Raw genomic sequence first — 14412 nt, 5'->3', positions numbered from 1 at the left:
TCAAGTCTACAGCTAGGCTTAGGGTGCGCCGCCTGACTGGTCCGTAGCACGGACAAAGATACCCGTATAAAATGCATACCATGTACAGCGAAACAAACTTGCTCTCTCAATCATCCATTCGTCAAATTCATAGCGTAAACATTATAAGAACTCAGAAAACAAGCATTGGATCTGTAAGACCCGCTAAACGACTTTCCCAGAATCAGATTTATCGTGAGTCTTCTCCGTCATGGAAGTCTCCATGCGCTCCGCACTATCTGTCTCCAATCCCTCGACCACATTATTCGCGTCGTATATTTCTTCGGGCAATATGGCACGGTCGACCTTGGTTTCTGTGGCAGGGAAACCCCAGGACAAGCCTAAGTAAACAATTGCAGTCGAGAAGAACCCGAGCAGCCAGCCGAATTGATAAGGATGCACGCCAACTCCAACATCAATCTTCGGATTCACTGCATTGATCAGACCAGGTAGATTGGGCGCCACACCAACGATAAAAGCAATCAGAGCTCGCCAGTTGACTCCCGATAGAGAGCGACCAGAACACCCTGGAAGGGTCCAAGTGTACCGGTAGATTGGATTACGGGGCTGGTACAACGCAAGAGAATCGTACCGGCGGCTATTGATGACCCAGAAATCAAAAAGCATGATTGCAGCAATAGGTCCAAGGAATATGGCGTAAGCGGACATGAAAGTGAGAAAGTTGCCCGCAGACTCAAGGATTTTCCATGGAACGAGCACCCATGAGAGGAGCGCGCACAGGATTTGGCCGCGGCGGATATTGAGGACTTTCGGGCCAAGCGCGGTGAAGTCGTTCGCGGCAGATAAAGAGTTCGCGGATATGTTGACCCCCAGTGATGCCAGCGCGAAGGAAAAGGCGCCGAAGAAGCGACAGGCCCGATTTGGCCAGAGACTGATGAGGACCATGGGATCCCACGGGATCTCGGCAAGCTTATAGTGTGTTTGGCCGGCTGACGAGGCAGCAATGCCGATGAAAGAAATGAAAGTGAACACGATTGGCAGCATGGGTATATAGAGAAGCTGCCAACGAGGACTGACGCGAGAGTAGCGCGAGAAATCAGACTAGCGTTGGTGATTGTTAGCTTGTGCTGGGGGTTATTTTAAGATTTAAGCTTAAGCTGGGAGTGGAGACCTTCCCCCAACTTACCTGGTTGACGCTCAGTGTCGCGTAGTTCCCAAGGACACTGGTCATGTTGGCTAGAAACAGCCAGCTATATTTGGACCCCGACACAGACGACCGCTGCTGCTCGAAAACACCGCCGCCACCCTTCTCAGCGACAAAGGCCCAGACGAGGATGGCGATCCAGGCAATGGGGACCAGCACCGACTTGACAGTGAACAGCCATCGCAGCTTATTCGGATGCATGCAGAGGAAAGGGAACTGAACAATCCAGAAGATCAGGAAGGCAACCATGCCATTGGTCGTGATCCCCTGCGATTCAGGGATACCATTATGTATCGTCAGATAACTGGGCCAGATGGCGCCGATCATGACCCGCACGGCGTTTCCGCCGTTGACATCCTGAATAGCAAACCAGAAAATGGCAAGAATGAGTCGTGATATGATAGCAATATAGGAGCCCCAGAAGCCCCAGCTCGCGCGAGCGATGACTGGGAACGGGACGTGGTAGATGGCACCGACCGCGCCATTGCCCGCAATGACGAAGGACATGATGAAGAATGAGATGGCCACGATGGCGAGAGCCTCGCGATAGGTCAGGCCCACGGCAATGATACTGCTGGCAAACTGCCATGTCGCTGCGTTGAATGCATCGGAGATCCAGTAAGCTAGGGATGGGTTAGAGGACGTTTACGACACATCTATGTCGATCCATAAGAGAGACAGCACCTATCAAGCTAGAAACCCCCCACTTGCGACCGAGTCGTGGTACTGGATCAAGGTCTCGGTTTGTCCAGCGCGCATTACCTTCTGCGAAGGCCGACCGGTCCTGTGCGACCCGGAGGTGAGGCCGGGAGAAACCCATGCTTCAGGTTGATTTAAGAGCTACTGGGGAGGTCTGGATCCGAGTCTAGTAGATGGAGTGGAGCGAGAACGGTATGAAATGCCGTTGCATTCTCAACGCAGGGGTGTTGCAGGAACAGCAGCAAAAGCAAAAATAAAAGCAGAAGACCAAAATACAGCCAGCATGCAGCTCCCAACGCGCCCCGAGACGGTTGATGATGCCGAGATAAGATGATAAGCCCTGCAGGCGCTGATAACAGCAGCCGAATGAAAGGAAGGCGCCCTGCAGCTATCGCTCGTATTCTGTGCTGGCCTGACAGTGGCAGCCTCGCCTAATCGACTAGCAAGAGTCCCGTCTCGGCACTCTGTATCTGTTCAGATGCTATCTTCACTCTTCTCTCCCGGCAGTCGCACGTCCTCCCATCCTCGTCCGTCTCCCACGCCAGCTGCACTCTCCCACCGCCCGATCCCCTTCCACTCCGTCACGTTCATCCATCCGATTTGTTGCACATCACCAAATCCACCGATCCAGTATACCTGTGTGACAATCAGACGAGCCCAGAAGCTCGCGTGCGGTGAACCAGGTGCACCGGGCAGCCACACCTTCGCATCCGGATGCGACCGCAGGAAACACTTTTCGAGCGCGGCGGCCTTTTGATTCGAGAGTTGGGGCAAGGGGTCGAGATACCCAAAGAGCGTAATGCGAGGCAGCGCTGCAGGGCTCCAGGGAAGTCCGGGATAGACGGGGATGGCCTTATCAACGTGGTCCCACCAGTCCAGCTCGAGGGAGAGGTTCGACCCGGCGCCAATGTTCTTGAAAGTGGTTGCGACGCGCAGAGCGAGGATGGTGGGATCCCCGTTATCTCCGTGCGAGAGATCCTCGGGGAGGGAGGTGTCACAGTCGGCAATATACTCGCGTAGTCCGATAGGGAGGCCTGCGACCGAGGCAGGTGTACGTGAGGAAGGTGGAATCGGGTCGGGGAAGATGGTCGATACCACCCCCGAAGGCGAGAGGGCCAGCATGCGACGGGCCAGAAGAGCAGACTCGAACCAGGTCGGCCGGATGAGGGTATTTGCGTCGGTTGCTTCCGACTCCTGTAGCAACGGAGAGCTAGTGATCTCATCCGTGTTCAGAATGGCTTGCCCGTGCGGAATGGCCGAGGCTGAGGCGATGGGAAGCGCTGATAGGGCGAGAAGCCCAGCAAACGCCCGAGAAAGCATGATGTATCCGTAGATTATAATGCACGTAGAATAACGGTATGGTCTCCGAAGAGAAGTGCTGGCGAGGTGGAAGCAGAGAATAAAGAAATGGCGGAACAGCGGATAGGAAAGGTGGGGGTGCGGAGAGCATCGCCTGATCTTATCAGATGGTCGCCAAGCTTCCCTAGGTCCAACGCTTGATGCGGCACAAGTTGATGTCCCAAGGAGTCCCATGGAACATGGTAGAAGATAGCTCTTTCACTTTCTTTGGGATGCAGGGGCTTTGTTGCTCACCCGTGATGTTTTCCACTACACAGTGTATTCACAGTGTTGAATGATGAAATGTTTGCACTGACAAAAGCCGCCATTATGATCGACTATTTATTATTGTGCCCAGGTGGCCTGTTCAAATATCCATCTCCTCTGCAGTCTATCTCTCGCCATACAAGACTTCAGAAATTATCGCTTTGAATTTTCCAAATAATACTTGTGAACTGTCAAAGATGCCCGCCAGACCCCCAAAAGCGAAGAATAGATGGTCCATGTTTCCAAACCTCAATGTCGATGTAGCCCATCTGCTGGAGCAGGCGGGTCTTCACTTCGAATTTAATGGAAAAGACGACGACTTCTCATGGTGCGAAGCATACGACACTAATATAATGGGTCGTTTTGAGTGTCAAAACACGGCCTGTCGCTCTCATGGATGGTCGAGCAAGAAAATCGCCATTACCATCCGGATGTACCCTGGCGGCATGTACAATGCCAGAGTCTACCATCAACGATGTAGATCCTGCAACAGGCTAAGCCGTCCAACTCTTGATTACTCGTATGCAGAGCGAGTGGCCTACCGCATCAAAAAATGGAACGGGATTCATGTGGAGCCGCCTACAAACAACAAAACGTCCAAGGGTCCTCACCACACCCACCTGTGTGAGGGATGCAAAGCAGGCCATTGTACTGAAGCTTGCTGACAGAAGCCAAAGTACGAGGAGTGCTGGAACTAGGAAGCTGTTTCTCATTTGTGGCCAAAAGGGATTCGATACGGACATCCGGTACAGAATGAAACATTGAATATGCGCTGTATGAGGTCAATGAGTAGTGTAGGTTTAGCCAGCCAAAGGTCGTAGGAAAACTCAAGACTGGTAAATCCAAGTTCTCTAGATCATTTTGCATCCCAAGACTGATTGATATAGTCGATCATTCAAGGAAAGCGGCTGGAAATATTTGGTCGGGCTTCACCTACTTCTCGAACCCGAACCCCGACGAGAGCCACAGAAAGCTGCAATACTATCACCGATCCGAGACGCAGGGTTTCAATTTGACTAAACGCAAAATTCAAATCGATATAGGTTTTGGAATACCTAATTCCCAATAGATTATCCCTGGTGTATTTCTTTTTCATGGAATCTGCTTCGGGTTCCAGTTCGCCAATTCGCCGATGTGGTTTTTCAGATATTAATTTGGATTGTGGTCGCGTCGACACGTGAATACTTTAACTGCTTCTTTTCTTTATTTGCTTGGGCTTCCTAGAATAACGAACGTACAACAGTGTCTCGCCCCCACCAACCACCATCATGGACCTTGCTTCCGACGCTCTCTATTTCGCGCTTCGGCCCCAGCAGCTGCGGTCATTGCTTCAATTGTCTGCTTTGTTCCTCTACCCTGCAAGCTCGCAGACTAATTCACATCATTCTCAATTGCAGCACGGTCTCACCTACGAAGCTACAACAGCGGGAGTCTGCTTTGATTACCTGCGAAAGACCGGCCGCAGCCTCAGGCCCGTCATCGAAGCGCTCCACCCCGAGCTAGCCCTCCCCATATGCATATTTTACTTGATACTGCGTGGATTGGATACTATTGAAGATGACGTCTCGATCCCAGTGGGAAGAAAGCGCTCCATCTTTACAGCTCCATCTGTACAATTCAAGGGTTAATTGGAGCTGGATGGCTGGGCATTCACTGAAAATCGCCCAGAAGAGAAAGACCGCGACCTACTTGTGGACTTTAACAACGTCAACGCCGAATTCAAAAAGATGAAGTCTGCCTACCAGAAGGCCATCGGAGAGGTTACTGGAATAATGGGGCATGGAATGGCCGACTTCATTCAAAGCATGGAAGGCGACACGACTGTCGGGGAGTACGATCTCTATTGCTGGTATGTCGCCGGCGACGGTCTTACCCGTCTTTTCACCGAGGCCGAGTTTGTTGATTTCACGATTGGAGATTCGAATCTACATAAATCTATGGGCTTGATGTTATATAAGAATAATATCATTCGTGATGTTTGGGAAGATCACTGCGATGGGCGCCGGTTATGGCCTCAAGAGGCGTGATCCAAGTACGTGGATCGGTTCGAAGATCTGTTTGAGTCTGAAAGTATTGAAGTCGCTCTGAATTGCAGCTCCCAGATGATATTGAATGCGTTTGATCATGCGGACAACTGTCATTTCCTATCTCGCCCAGCTGCGTGAGCAGAACATGTTCAATTTCTGTGCTATTCCCCAAACAATGGCCTTTGGCCAACTTGGAGATGTGTTACCGCAACCCCGTGCTCTTCGAAAGGAATCAGATTACCAAGAGTTATACATTGCGGCTGCTGACAGAGTCTAGTCAAGATATTCAAAGTGTGTGTCGCATATTTCGTCGCTATATTGAGCGGGTCCAACGGAAGAACACGCCCAGGGACCCAAACTACTTGAAGATGAAAGCTACATGCGAGCAGGTATGTACCAAAAAGGCTGCTAGATTAACAGTGGTTAAATACGTAAAGACCACGGAGTTCGCGAAGAGCGTCGCATCTCAGACGAAATGCGAAAGAAATCAGCAGGTCGTCATTGGGAGACAATATCGGAATCTTCTCAAATTAAAAGGGGCGTTAAAGGATTGTGAAATATATGTACGACGTTAGGTCAGGCTGGCTTTTTAAGGCAGGACTTCACGTCCCTGGTTTACTGGGTGACTGGTCAAATTATTGCAAGGGTGAGTTTCGGATGATTTATCAATCGAGGAGAATCCATGGATGATTTCATGGGAGTCTCATTAGCTATAATTTGACGCTTGTCCGGTGCGCTATAAGCACCTGGTCGGAATCTGTATGCAAGTCAGTACCTATAAAGACCAGCCTCTGTGTCTGTGCCCTGATAGGGTGATATTTTTGGGTTATGCACAAATGATTGATCAATACATTCTTTCTTCTAAGCATCTCATGACTCCGATGGTCGCTGCATGCTGCATGTCATTCCAAGCCATGAATGGTCCATGCTGAAGTCTGCCTGATTGGCGGGGGGCTTAAATGTGTTCATAGTTTATGTCAGTGGTTCCACACCCGACCGCTTACCAATTTCGAGATCGAATTTTTTTGCCCCCGCGAACACTCAAAATGAGTCAGAAAGACAGACAACTCAGAACACTGGAGGCCTGTTCGTCTGACCGAAGGGAGAGAAAAGGTGGCAAATCCGAAACAGTTCCACCGGCTGACCCGACGGTGAGTCACTGCGGAGCCACAAAGGCATCTGTGGCAAAGTGGAACGACCAAGGCAGCCTTGGCTAGTCTACACGATCATACTGTACAAGCCAAAGAGAAACAAAGGTGATTAAGAAACTGTACGATTGGCTATCCGATATGCGAACCTTTCCAAAGAGTCCGGACGCCGATCTCCTCGCAGGCGCCCACAGCGCCAGAGGAAGAGGAGAACGTAGTACAGAGAGGCCACCATCCAGTGTCCACTCTCCAAATAATAAGTCCAAGGTAGATAAAACAGACCGTCCCATGCCCATCACACTCCGTACGCAACGCAAAAAAAAAAAAAAAAAAAGGCACAAGAATATAAGATCAAAGAAGAGATGACGAGGGAACAAACCACGTACATCGTACACGTTAGCAAAGTCAACCAGACCCGTGGGTAAGGTGAGACTGTTGCACGGCGACCGAGAGCCCGGACGGAGAGAGGGAGAGAAAACAAGGAAAAATAAGGAGGGGGTATGTACAAGCAGACAGTCCGGGTTCGGTTGCCGGGGTGGTATGGTTATAGGTGAAGAATTTGGACGCAAAAAGAAAGACGGGCTTTTCCGAAACCTCACCAAAAAAGGAAAAGGAACTTTTAGAAGCACCGATCAATTCAGGTAGTCCGCGCGTATGCTCGGGTTCAGGGCGACCTTGCGCGCTTCACTGCCGCAGCAGGCCCGTTTCATGCCCGCGGGACCCGAAACCGAAAACCCATTGGTCATCAATAAGGAGGTGGCGAGATTGCCATCGGGCAAGATGGAAGAGACACCCGGAGCACCTCCATCGATAAGATGGCGAACGTGATTCTGCAGGAGAAGATCGTCCGATCCGGTGCGCCCACGTTTGCGGCACTGCCGACGCTCGGGGGTTGCACCGGAAAGCTCGCACAGGCTCTGTGCTGCTTCACTCAGGCTAGAATCAAGAGAATATTGAGACAGATCGGGTGCGGAGCCCCTCGCGGCTTCATAATCCGGCGAGCTGTAGAGATCGGCAAGAGTACTCTCGTCTATCGGAGAAGCGATCGCCAGAGTCTTCCGGCTCTCCTTAAGAGAGTTGCTGGTGCATCGTAGAGTCGCTTTGACAGCAAGACGCGAAGGGGCGGGGGCACCCGCACCCGAAGCGTTGGATGATACCGATGATGAGCGGGACGACCGTGACGACAGAGTCGACACATCCGAGACCATCGAGTCCGGAGAGGATGCTGACGAAGTCGACCTAGCCAGAGAGGACCGACGAACCGGAGCCGGGTAACCATCGTAAGACTGAGCCCGAGGGTAGAACGAAAGGGATGGGCGCTGATCAAGTGTAGATCGCGCCATGCCCATGTTCTGGGCCTGGGACATCGCCGTGCCGATGGAAGGGCGCCGGGGAGCAGCGCATGCCGCCGCACTCGCAGCAGGAGTGCAAGCCACATGAGTTTGAGGGGTCATCTGGGGAGTCGGGAGCATCTGAGGTCGCGGAAGGGCCGGCATCGGGAGGTTGGTAAATTCCATGCGAGGAGTCGGCTCCAAGGCCCGAGGCAGACTCGGCGGACAGGTGGGAGTCTGTTCGCGGGAGGTCGACCGGATTGACTCGTTGCTAGCGGTGCTGCGCGGGGAGGGAGAGTCGCCCAGGCCGACGTCCATGCTGCTCATCATCGAGATCGGAGTCATCGGCTCCGGGTCGACGGAATCCAACTCCGGAGTCAAACGAGGCAGGACGGTTCGCCAACACTGGCCCTCACTGGCTGGGGGGCCACCAGCGCCCGAGGTGAGCTTGAGGACAAGGTCAGTCCAACGCTGGAAAGTCGCCTCCGAGATGTGCAAACGCCATCCAACCGCCTGCAGGAACATCAACTCGTTCTGGTTGATCTCCAAGGTGTTCAAGCCAGAGATCTTACTCCAGGCACGGGCCGAATAGTTACGGTCCTGTAGATACTTCGAGGCCAAGATCAACGCCGCCAGAAACATCCGGCGACCGCACTGCATGGCCCGCATCGACGACTGGTCCCGAGGTTGTTCCTTAGTAAAATCATGAGAAGGCACATGAGGCTTGATCTTTATCAGGTAGTAGAGGGCCACCTGTAGGGTGCTATAGCTTGTGCGCGAACGACGGAGGGTCTCTTGGATGAATGTCCGGAGAGGTAATACACCTTTTGAGCCGGTCGCGGCATCGCTGCGCGAGGCCGCGGCGGAGAGCGGCCAGATGGTTTCGACGATCTGCGACGCCGTATCTTCACAACAGGGGCTTTTTTTAGCGGGAGGAACAAGAGACGACGAGTGCGGAAGATCCGGCACGACTTACCGACGAGGTTATCGACAAAGTTGACTTTCCGCTCGGACTGGCGAAGCAGGCAGGGCGGAGGACGCGCGCCGGGCCCGTTGGGGGCGACGCTGTTGGTGCGCCGGGGATGCGTGCGCAACTCCGGCGGCACCGGGCCATCGATCTTGGGAGGAACTCCCTTGGCGAAAGCCCGAGGGCATGCAACCGCAGGCCTTCCCGCAAGCTGAGCGTCGCGGTCCGCATCATTCTCCCAAATCACATCAACCGGGTTCGTGGTGGTGGAGGAGATCGAGCTATGGGAGGCATCGAGGGAGAAGACGGACGACGACGAGGAGGAAGCGGAGGAGGCGATCGAGGAAGCATAGGGGTGCGCATGAAGCGCTTTTGAGCTTGGGTTAGAGATGTGTAGACCCAAGACGTCCATCCCCGACATATCCGGAGGCGCGGAGGGATTCATGAAGGACCGAGGAGGGGCGGAGGTTCAGGAGTCGACGCGACCGGAGCAAAAGGACGGTCCGATTTGGAACCGAAGTGTCAAGATACCGTTGAGCAATAAACCGGGAACGAAGGCCGAGGAGACAGGAGCCGTCTTTACGGGAGGCGACGGCAAAGCCTTAGAAGTTGAGAAGCGCCAGGTTGACACGGAAGAGTTTCAGCGAGAACCGCCAGCGACGAGGCGGGTTAAATCAAAGAGATCCAAAGGTCACAAGGAATACTCAGAAGGATGTTCGTCACCGAACAATAAATAGAAGATCAGACAAAACCAAAAGAACAGACGAAAAGGCGAGTACCAGACGAAAAAAGAGTCAGGGACCGATCACACCAGTGTTGAGGCTAACCCCGGACGTGGCAAAGATGACTCGAGGACCGAAATTAGGCGGAAGAGCCAGCGAAGACAGAGCGGGAGACAATAGCGGCAACACGGGCGATCGGGACGGAGGACTCAGTATACATTTTGAAGGAGACGAGATCGGGGGCGAAGAGTTCAAGGCACCGAACGGAGCATAGACAGGCAGACTCGGCGGAGGCTGGCTGTCAGGCAGGCGTTGCGGTGACTAGGCAGAATGGGGCGGGCGGAAAGGATGAGTCGGCAACCCAGTCGATTTTGGGGATGGTGAGAGATGGGAGGAATCGGGAGAAGGGGGAGAGGAGAGGGTGAGAGAGACTGGAGAGGGGACGAGGCGAAAGTCGTGACCGACGGAGAGGTTTTTCAGGCTCACCACGGATGACTCTGAGGGAGTGACTAAGAGGAGGGGAGTCACGCTGTGGCGAGGGTGGCGGAAGGGGCGCAGTGCCACTCTATTCTATTATTGTCTTCAGCACAGTACGACGGCGATGCGATGATTCATTGTTTCTTGATGGTTTATCTCTTCTGTCCTGATAATATTCAACTGCTATTCTATCACATCATCTTGACTCTCGTGCTTGGGTCATCCTGAACATTACTATGTACAGTCGGGTGGACTTAGTGTATGCTGGACTAGTGCTTGCCACGCTGTTCTCGGCCTGAGCCAATCCGGCGGCGGGTCCTAGCTAACCCGATTACACGCCGGCTGATTGGCGTCTCGTCCGATCGGCAGTCTGGTTGGGGTCGCCTGCGTGAAATATGGGGAAGACTGCCCTGTCCGCTCGGAGTTGGGTATCGAGGCCTGCTGAAGACATCTTACCGGGACCTTAATGCAGCAGCCGTGCCCTATCTTTACACTACTAGTATAAGCAGTACATCCTAGGGTAGAGCAATTCGTATCTAAGATACAAAGTAGTACTACTGTATACATTCTCCTAGTACTACGGGCTGGCGCTTAGGTTGGGGCGCTCGTATTGCCGAGGTCTGACCGTCAGTCCAGATTCTATGCGATCGGGTGATCGTTCGTCGGTAGAGCCATGGTGACCAGAATCATTTTTGTCACAACTATCATCCGACTTCTCACCGCGACTATGCTATCGCATTTGCCCTCATGTTGACTCACTCGCATTTGGTGGTACGGTCGGCCGATCTCGGAACTGCCGGCCGCAACCGGGTCGCCGATCGGAATTCCCCCATTCCCCTTCAGATATACATGCTGCCACCTTAGCACTATTAAGATACTACGAGATAACGACAAAATCAGATAGAAGAATGAGTCAAGATGATAATATAGGAACTAAACTTTGAATATACTCTGAGTTCTGTTCGAGCACTAGGTAGACATACCGTAGGGTACTTTAGGGTAGGCTCCGGCCGTGCAGCCTATGCAAGCACCTCCTGCAGCACCTTCACCAGGCCCTGCACCTCCGCCTCTGCTGCCTAGTCAGCGTCTACTCCACACACACTACCTTAGGATACCCTACCAGACGCCGCCGAAGGGTAGGCACCGGAGGGGGAGGGGGATCACTCTGAAAGGTAGATACTGAAGACAAGGCTGGGGAATCCACTCACTGGTGTTGTAATGCAGGAAGCTTACCCGCACCACCCCGTCTTCCACGTCCGCCAACCCACACACCTCCTTCAGCAGTCGGTGACTGTACATATGGCCGCTGCGGAAGCCATATGCCGATCGCCCCTCAACCGCCTCCACGAGTTGCTGGCTGCCAACCCCCTGCACCGTGAAACTAATCACCGGCACCCGCACGTCTCGCTGCGCCGAAGGGTCACCGATAATGGTAATGCGCGCATCCGAGGCCAGAAACTCGAGGAAAATCGCCTGCAGTCGTTCCTCATGCGCTGCCATTTCCGCCCAGGTCTTGCTGGGCTCCGCTCCGAAATACTCCACCACCGCGGGGATGCTATTTGTGAGCTCGTAGTTGGCCGATGCAAGGTTGAGCTTCAGGTCCAGGGTATCGGTCGGCTTGAAGAAGTGCGCCAGCGACTGGATCTGGTCGAAGACCCGCGAGGAGGCATATAGTTGCGCCAGGTGGGGGCCGTATACCTTGTACCAAGAGAACGCCTGCGAGGAGGTAAGCCGATATCCAGGCAGAAATCACGATAGACACAACGCACGTAGAAATCCACGTCAAGCGCTTTCACATCAACAGGACGATGGGGCACGAGAGCCACTCCATCCACGCACAGCAAGGCCTATTCGCAAGTCGATGTCAGTGGACATGTTCGAAACCCATCCGACACCCGATGTATGGGATAGGGATAGGGATACGCACGCGTGGGTGCGCATGAACTGCGTCGGCGATCTCCCGGATCGGACTGATGGTCCCGGTAATGTTCGAGGCATGAGGACAGGTCACCAGCCGGGTGCGATCCGACAGCAGCGTCTTCAACTCGGCCACCTCGCACGTTGGGTTCGTCGGGTGCGAAGACGACCAGTACTTGACCGTCAGGCCCAGCCGTTCGGCGATGCGAACCCATGGCGCAGAGTTGGCCTCGTGGTTCAGCTTGGACACGATCACTTCATCGCCTGGCTGAAACTGCAGAGCCGTAGACAGATTGTGCAGCAACTGGGTGGTCGAAACGCCGATGTTGATCTGGTCGCATCAGTTGGCATCTCATCACCATTCATACTTGTTCTGGTATCACGGGGAGACTCTGCATCTTATAGACGCGTGCAGATCAAAAGCCAGAATTCTTGGCGCACCTCTTCTGGCTGGGCATTAATGAAGCTGGCAGCTGCTTTGTATCCGTTCGAGAATCCCTCGGTGGATGCTTGGGAGACCTTGTAGGTTGCGCCAAGCTGGACGTTCGTATTGATCATGTACGAGCAAATGCTGCAGTAACATAGTCATTGGTGAGGATGCTATATTTTAGACAAGCGCTGCCTTCATAATTTACTTACGATTCCACCACTGACCCCAGCACTTGGCTGCCTCCTGGATGGTGTAAGCAATACATGCATCAAATACGGAGTCCGATCAGGTATATATCGGGTTGTGGTGCATGTGATGAACCCACCTGCATTGTCCATAAACACCTGCTCTTGCTGCAGGGCAGGGAAATGAACCCGCGCAGCTTCCACATCGAAAGAAGAGGTCATTTCGTCGAGTTGATATATCAAATGTACAAGTTAGAGGTAGTGTAATTAGGACACGAAGTCTTCTCCGCAGAGGAGAGGGGTATGGCTTAGTATAGTATAGGGCGTGCTCCCCACGCCCTACACTTGGGGGTAGCATGGTGGATCATATTTGATAACGGACTTTTTCCGGCCGAGATCCAAGCCCATGCTCAACCCCAAGCTTCTGGGATGACGCAGTGGGGGATAAGGTACATTAAGGTCTTTTCAGCATGATTGGAGATAGTATCCTTGGTCATTCAAAGTTGTTTGTGTCTGCTACTCGGAATTTCGGCTGTCCGCTTCACTCACTTCGCCGGTCACTTCGCCCGTGGACCATGGACGGTTTCTCCGATAAAATAGAAAGTGGAAACGGTGGCTACAGAATGTGAAAAGGGAAGAAGCAGGTCATGCCCAGCAGATTCCCACCGTGCCTATTTTTGTCGTAGTGTGATAATGAGGTCTGCTGGCCTCCAAAAGAATAGCTGTTGCCCATCCTCAACGCAAAGCGGGATATTACACAACGGCATTTGCTACAGAAATATGAAACGCATCCACTGGACCTAAAAAGCAGCACGAATGCGAAACCATGCTTGAATGGGGTATATCTCGTATGAAATCCAAAGTCCAAGCCCACGTAGCAGATAAATCAGAAAGCGAAAAGAAAACAAGTCCGATCGTCCAAACCCCAATGAGACAACGCAAAGAGAAAAATGCCAGGCCGTACTGCAGAAAAAATGGATGTATATTGGCCACGTTACCGCGAGCGAACACCCCCAGTTGCGGCTCCTCCACTCGCATTGGCCATATCGTGCACCACACAGAGCAGGTACTTTCGATCCGGCACCACAACAATTTCGTGTTTGCGGGTGCGCATGCGCAAAAGTTTCACCTCGTCATCCTCCTCACGTTCCGCAGCCTCTGCCTCTCCTTCCTCTCGCGGGGTGCTTGTTCCATTTGCGTGTACATCGTATCCACCTTCCAGAGTTCCAGCCTTGCGTCCGTCGGATTTCTGAACTGGTCGCGAGAGCGAAACACCGAGGGCGGAGGCGCTTGAAACGTAGTTGAAGATGTGTGCTGCCAGCGCTTCTACCTGCGAGGGTTGGTATGTGGAAGGGGAGGGCTGGGCTGGAGATGACGGGGACGAGTCGGCGGGTTGGGTGATTGATTCGGTGGAGGTGGCGGCAGCTGGTGCTGCAGCTGTTCGAGGGGTGCTAGTACCACTCTCTGAAGGAGCGAGGAGTCCGGCGCTCTGGATGATGGATCCGTCTTTGCGGGAGAGGATCAGGGTAGATTCCACCCCTGGGCGGGAGGTCAGGTGGGAAAGTAACGCGGTGACATGCTGAGGCACTTGCTGTGCGCGCTGTTCGTTGATGAGTAACCAAATTCGGAGCTGCAATGAGGTTAAGAATCCTACCTGGGGCGGATTGGCCATGCTGCCAGTAGTCTGCGGGGAATGCTTAGAGGAATGAAGAGTGGGCGGA

The 14412-nt window shown here is 53.2% G+C and overlaps 6 protein-coding genes across 6 annotated transcripts; 1 reads left to right on the top strand and 5 right to left on the bottom strand.

Annotated features, from left to right (window-relative positions):
• Window positions 1-183: 183 nt before the first annotated feature.
• Window positions 184-2003, bottom strand: N7532_002881 (nucleobase cation symporter-1 family protein; the record flags this gene model as incomplete). The annotated part of the gene is made up of 3 exons (XM_056615375.1): window positions 184-1080; window positions 1166-1806; window positions 1868-2003. 3 exons carry the CDS (start codon window positions 2001-2003, stop codon window positions 184-186), a joined length of 1674 nt encoding a protein of 557 aa, XP_056478347.1.
• Window positions 2004-2356: 353 nt separating this feature from the next.
• On the bottom strand, window positions 2357-3202 carry N7532_002880 (uncharacterized protein; the record flags this gene model as incomplete). Its single annotated transcript, XM_056615374.1, has 1 exon — window positions 2357-3202. The coding sequence occupies one exon, from the start codon at window positions 3200-3202 to the stop codon at window positions 2357-2359; it is 846 nt and encodes a 281-aa protein (XP_056478346.1).
• A 1553-nt stretch (window positions 3203-4755) lies between these two features.
• N7532_002879 (uncharacterized protein) lies at window positions 4756-5514 on the top strand (the record flags this gene model as incomplete). Its single annotated transcript, XM_056615373.1, has 2 exons — window positions 4756-5110; window positions 5156-5514. The coding sequence occupies 2 exons, from the start codon at window positions 4756-4758 to the stop codon at window positions 5512-5514; spliced, it is 714 nt and encodes a 237-aa protein (XP_056478345.1).
• A 1780-nt stretch (window positions 5515-7294) lies between these two features.
• Window positions 7295-9405, bottom strand: N7532_002878 (putative G1/S-specific cyclin Pcl5; the record flags this gene model as incomplete). The annotated part of the gene is made up of 2 exons (XM_056615372.1): window positions 7295-8898; window positions 8970-9405. 2 exons carry the CDS (start codon window positions 9403-9405, stop codon window positions 7295-7297), a joined length of 2040 nt encoding a protein of 679 aa, XP_056478344.1.
• Window positions 9406-11178: 1773 nt separating this feature from the next.
• On the bottom strand, window positions 11179-12913 carry N7532_002877 (putative aminotransferase; the record flags this gene model as incomplete). The annotated part of the gene is made up of 7 exons (XM_056615371.1): window positions 11179-11228; window positions 11368-11875; window positions 11929-12006; window positions 12087-12407; window positions 12518-12647; window positions 12716-12749; window positions 12832-12913. 7 exons carry the CDS (start codon window positions 12911-12913, stop codon window positions 11179-11181), a joined length of 1203 nt encoding a protein of 400 aa, XP_056478343.1.
• A 772-nt stretch (window positions 12914-13685) lies between these two features.
• On the bottom strand, window positions 13686-14363 carry N7532_002876 (uncharacterized protein; the record flags this gene model as incomplete). The annotated part of the gene is made up of 2 exons (XM_056615370.1): window positions 13686-14291; window positions 14346-14363. 2 exons carry the CDS (start codon window positions 14361-14363, stop codon window positions 13686-13688), a joined length of 624 nt encoding a protein of 207 aa, XP_056478342.1.
• Between the last annotated feature and the right edge of the window lie 49 nt (window positions 14364-14412).

The sequence above is a fragment of the Penicillium argentinense genome (assembly GCF_028826775.1).
Source record: "Penicillium argentinense strain IBT 30761 chromosome Unknown utg000003l_segment0_segment0, whole genome shotgun sequence".
Taxonomy (NCBI): Eukaryota; Fungi; Ascomycota; class Eurotiomycetes; order Eurotiales; family Aspergillaceae; genus Penicillium; species Penicillium argentinense.
Note: the sequence above shows the minus strand (reverse complement) of the source record. Positions and strands in the feature narration are given on the sequence as shown.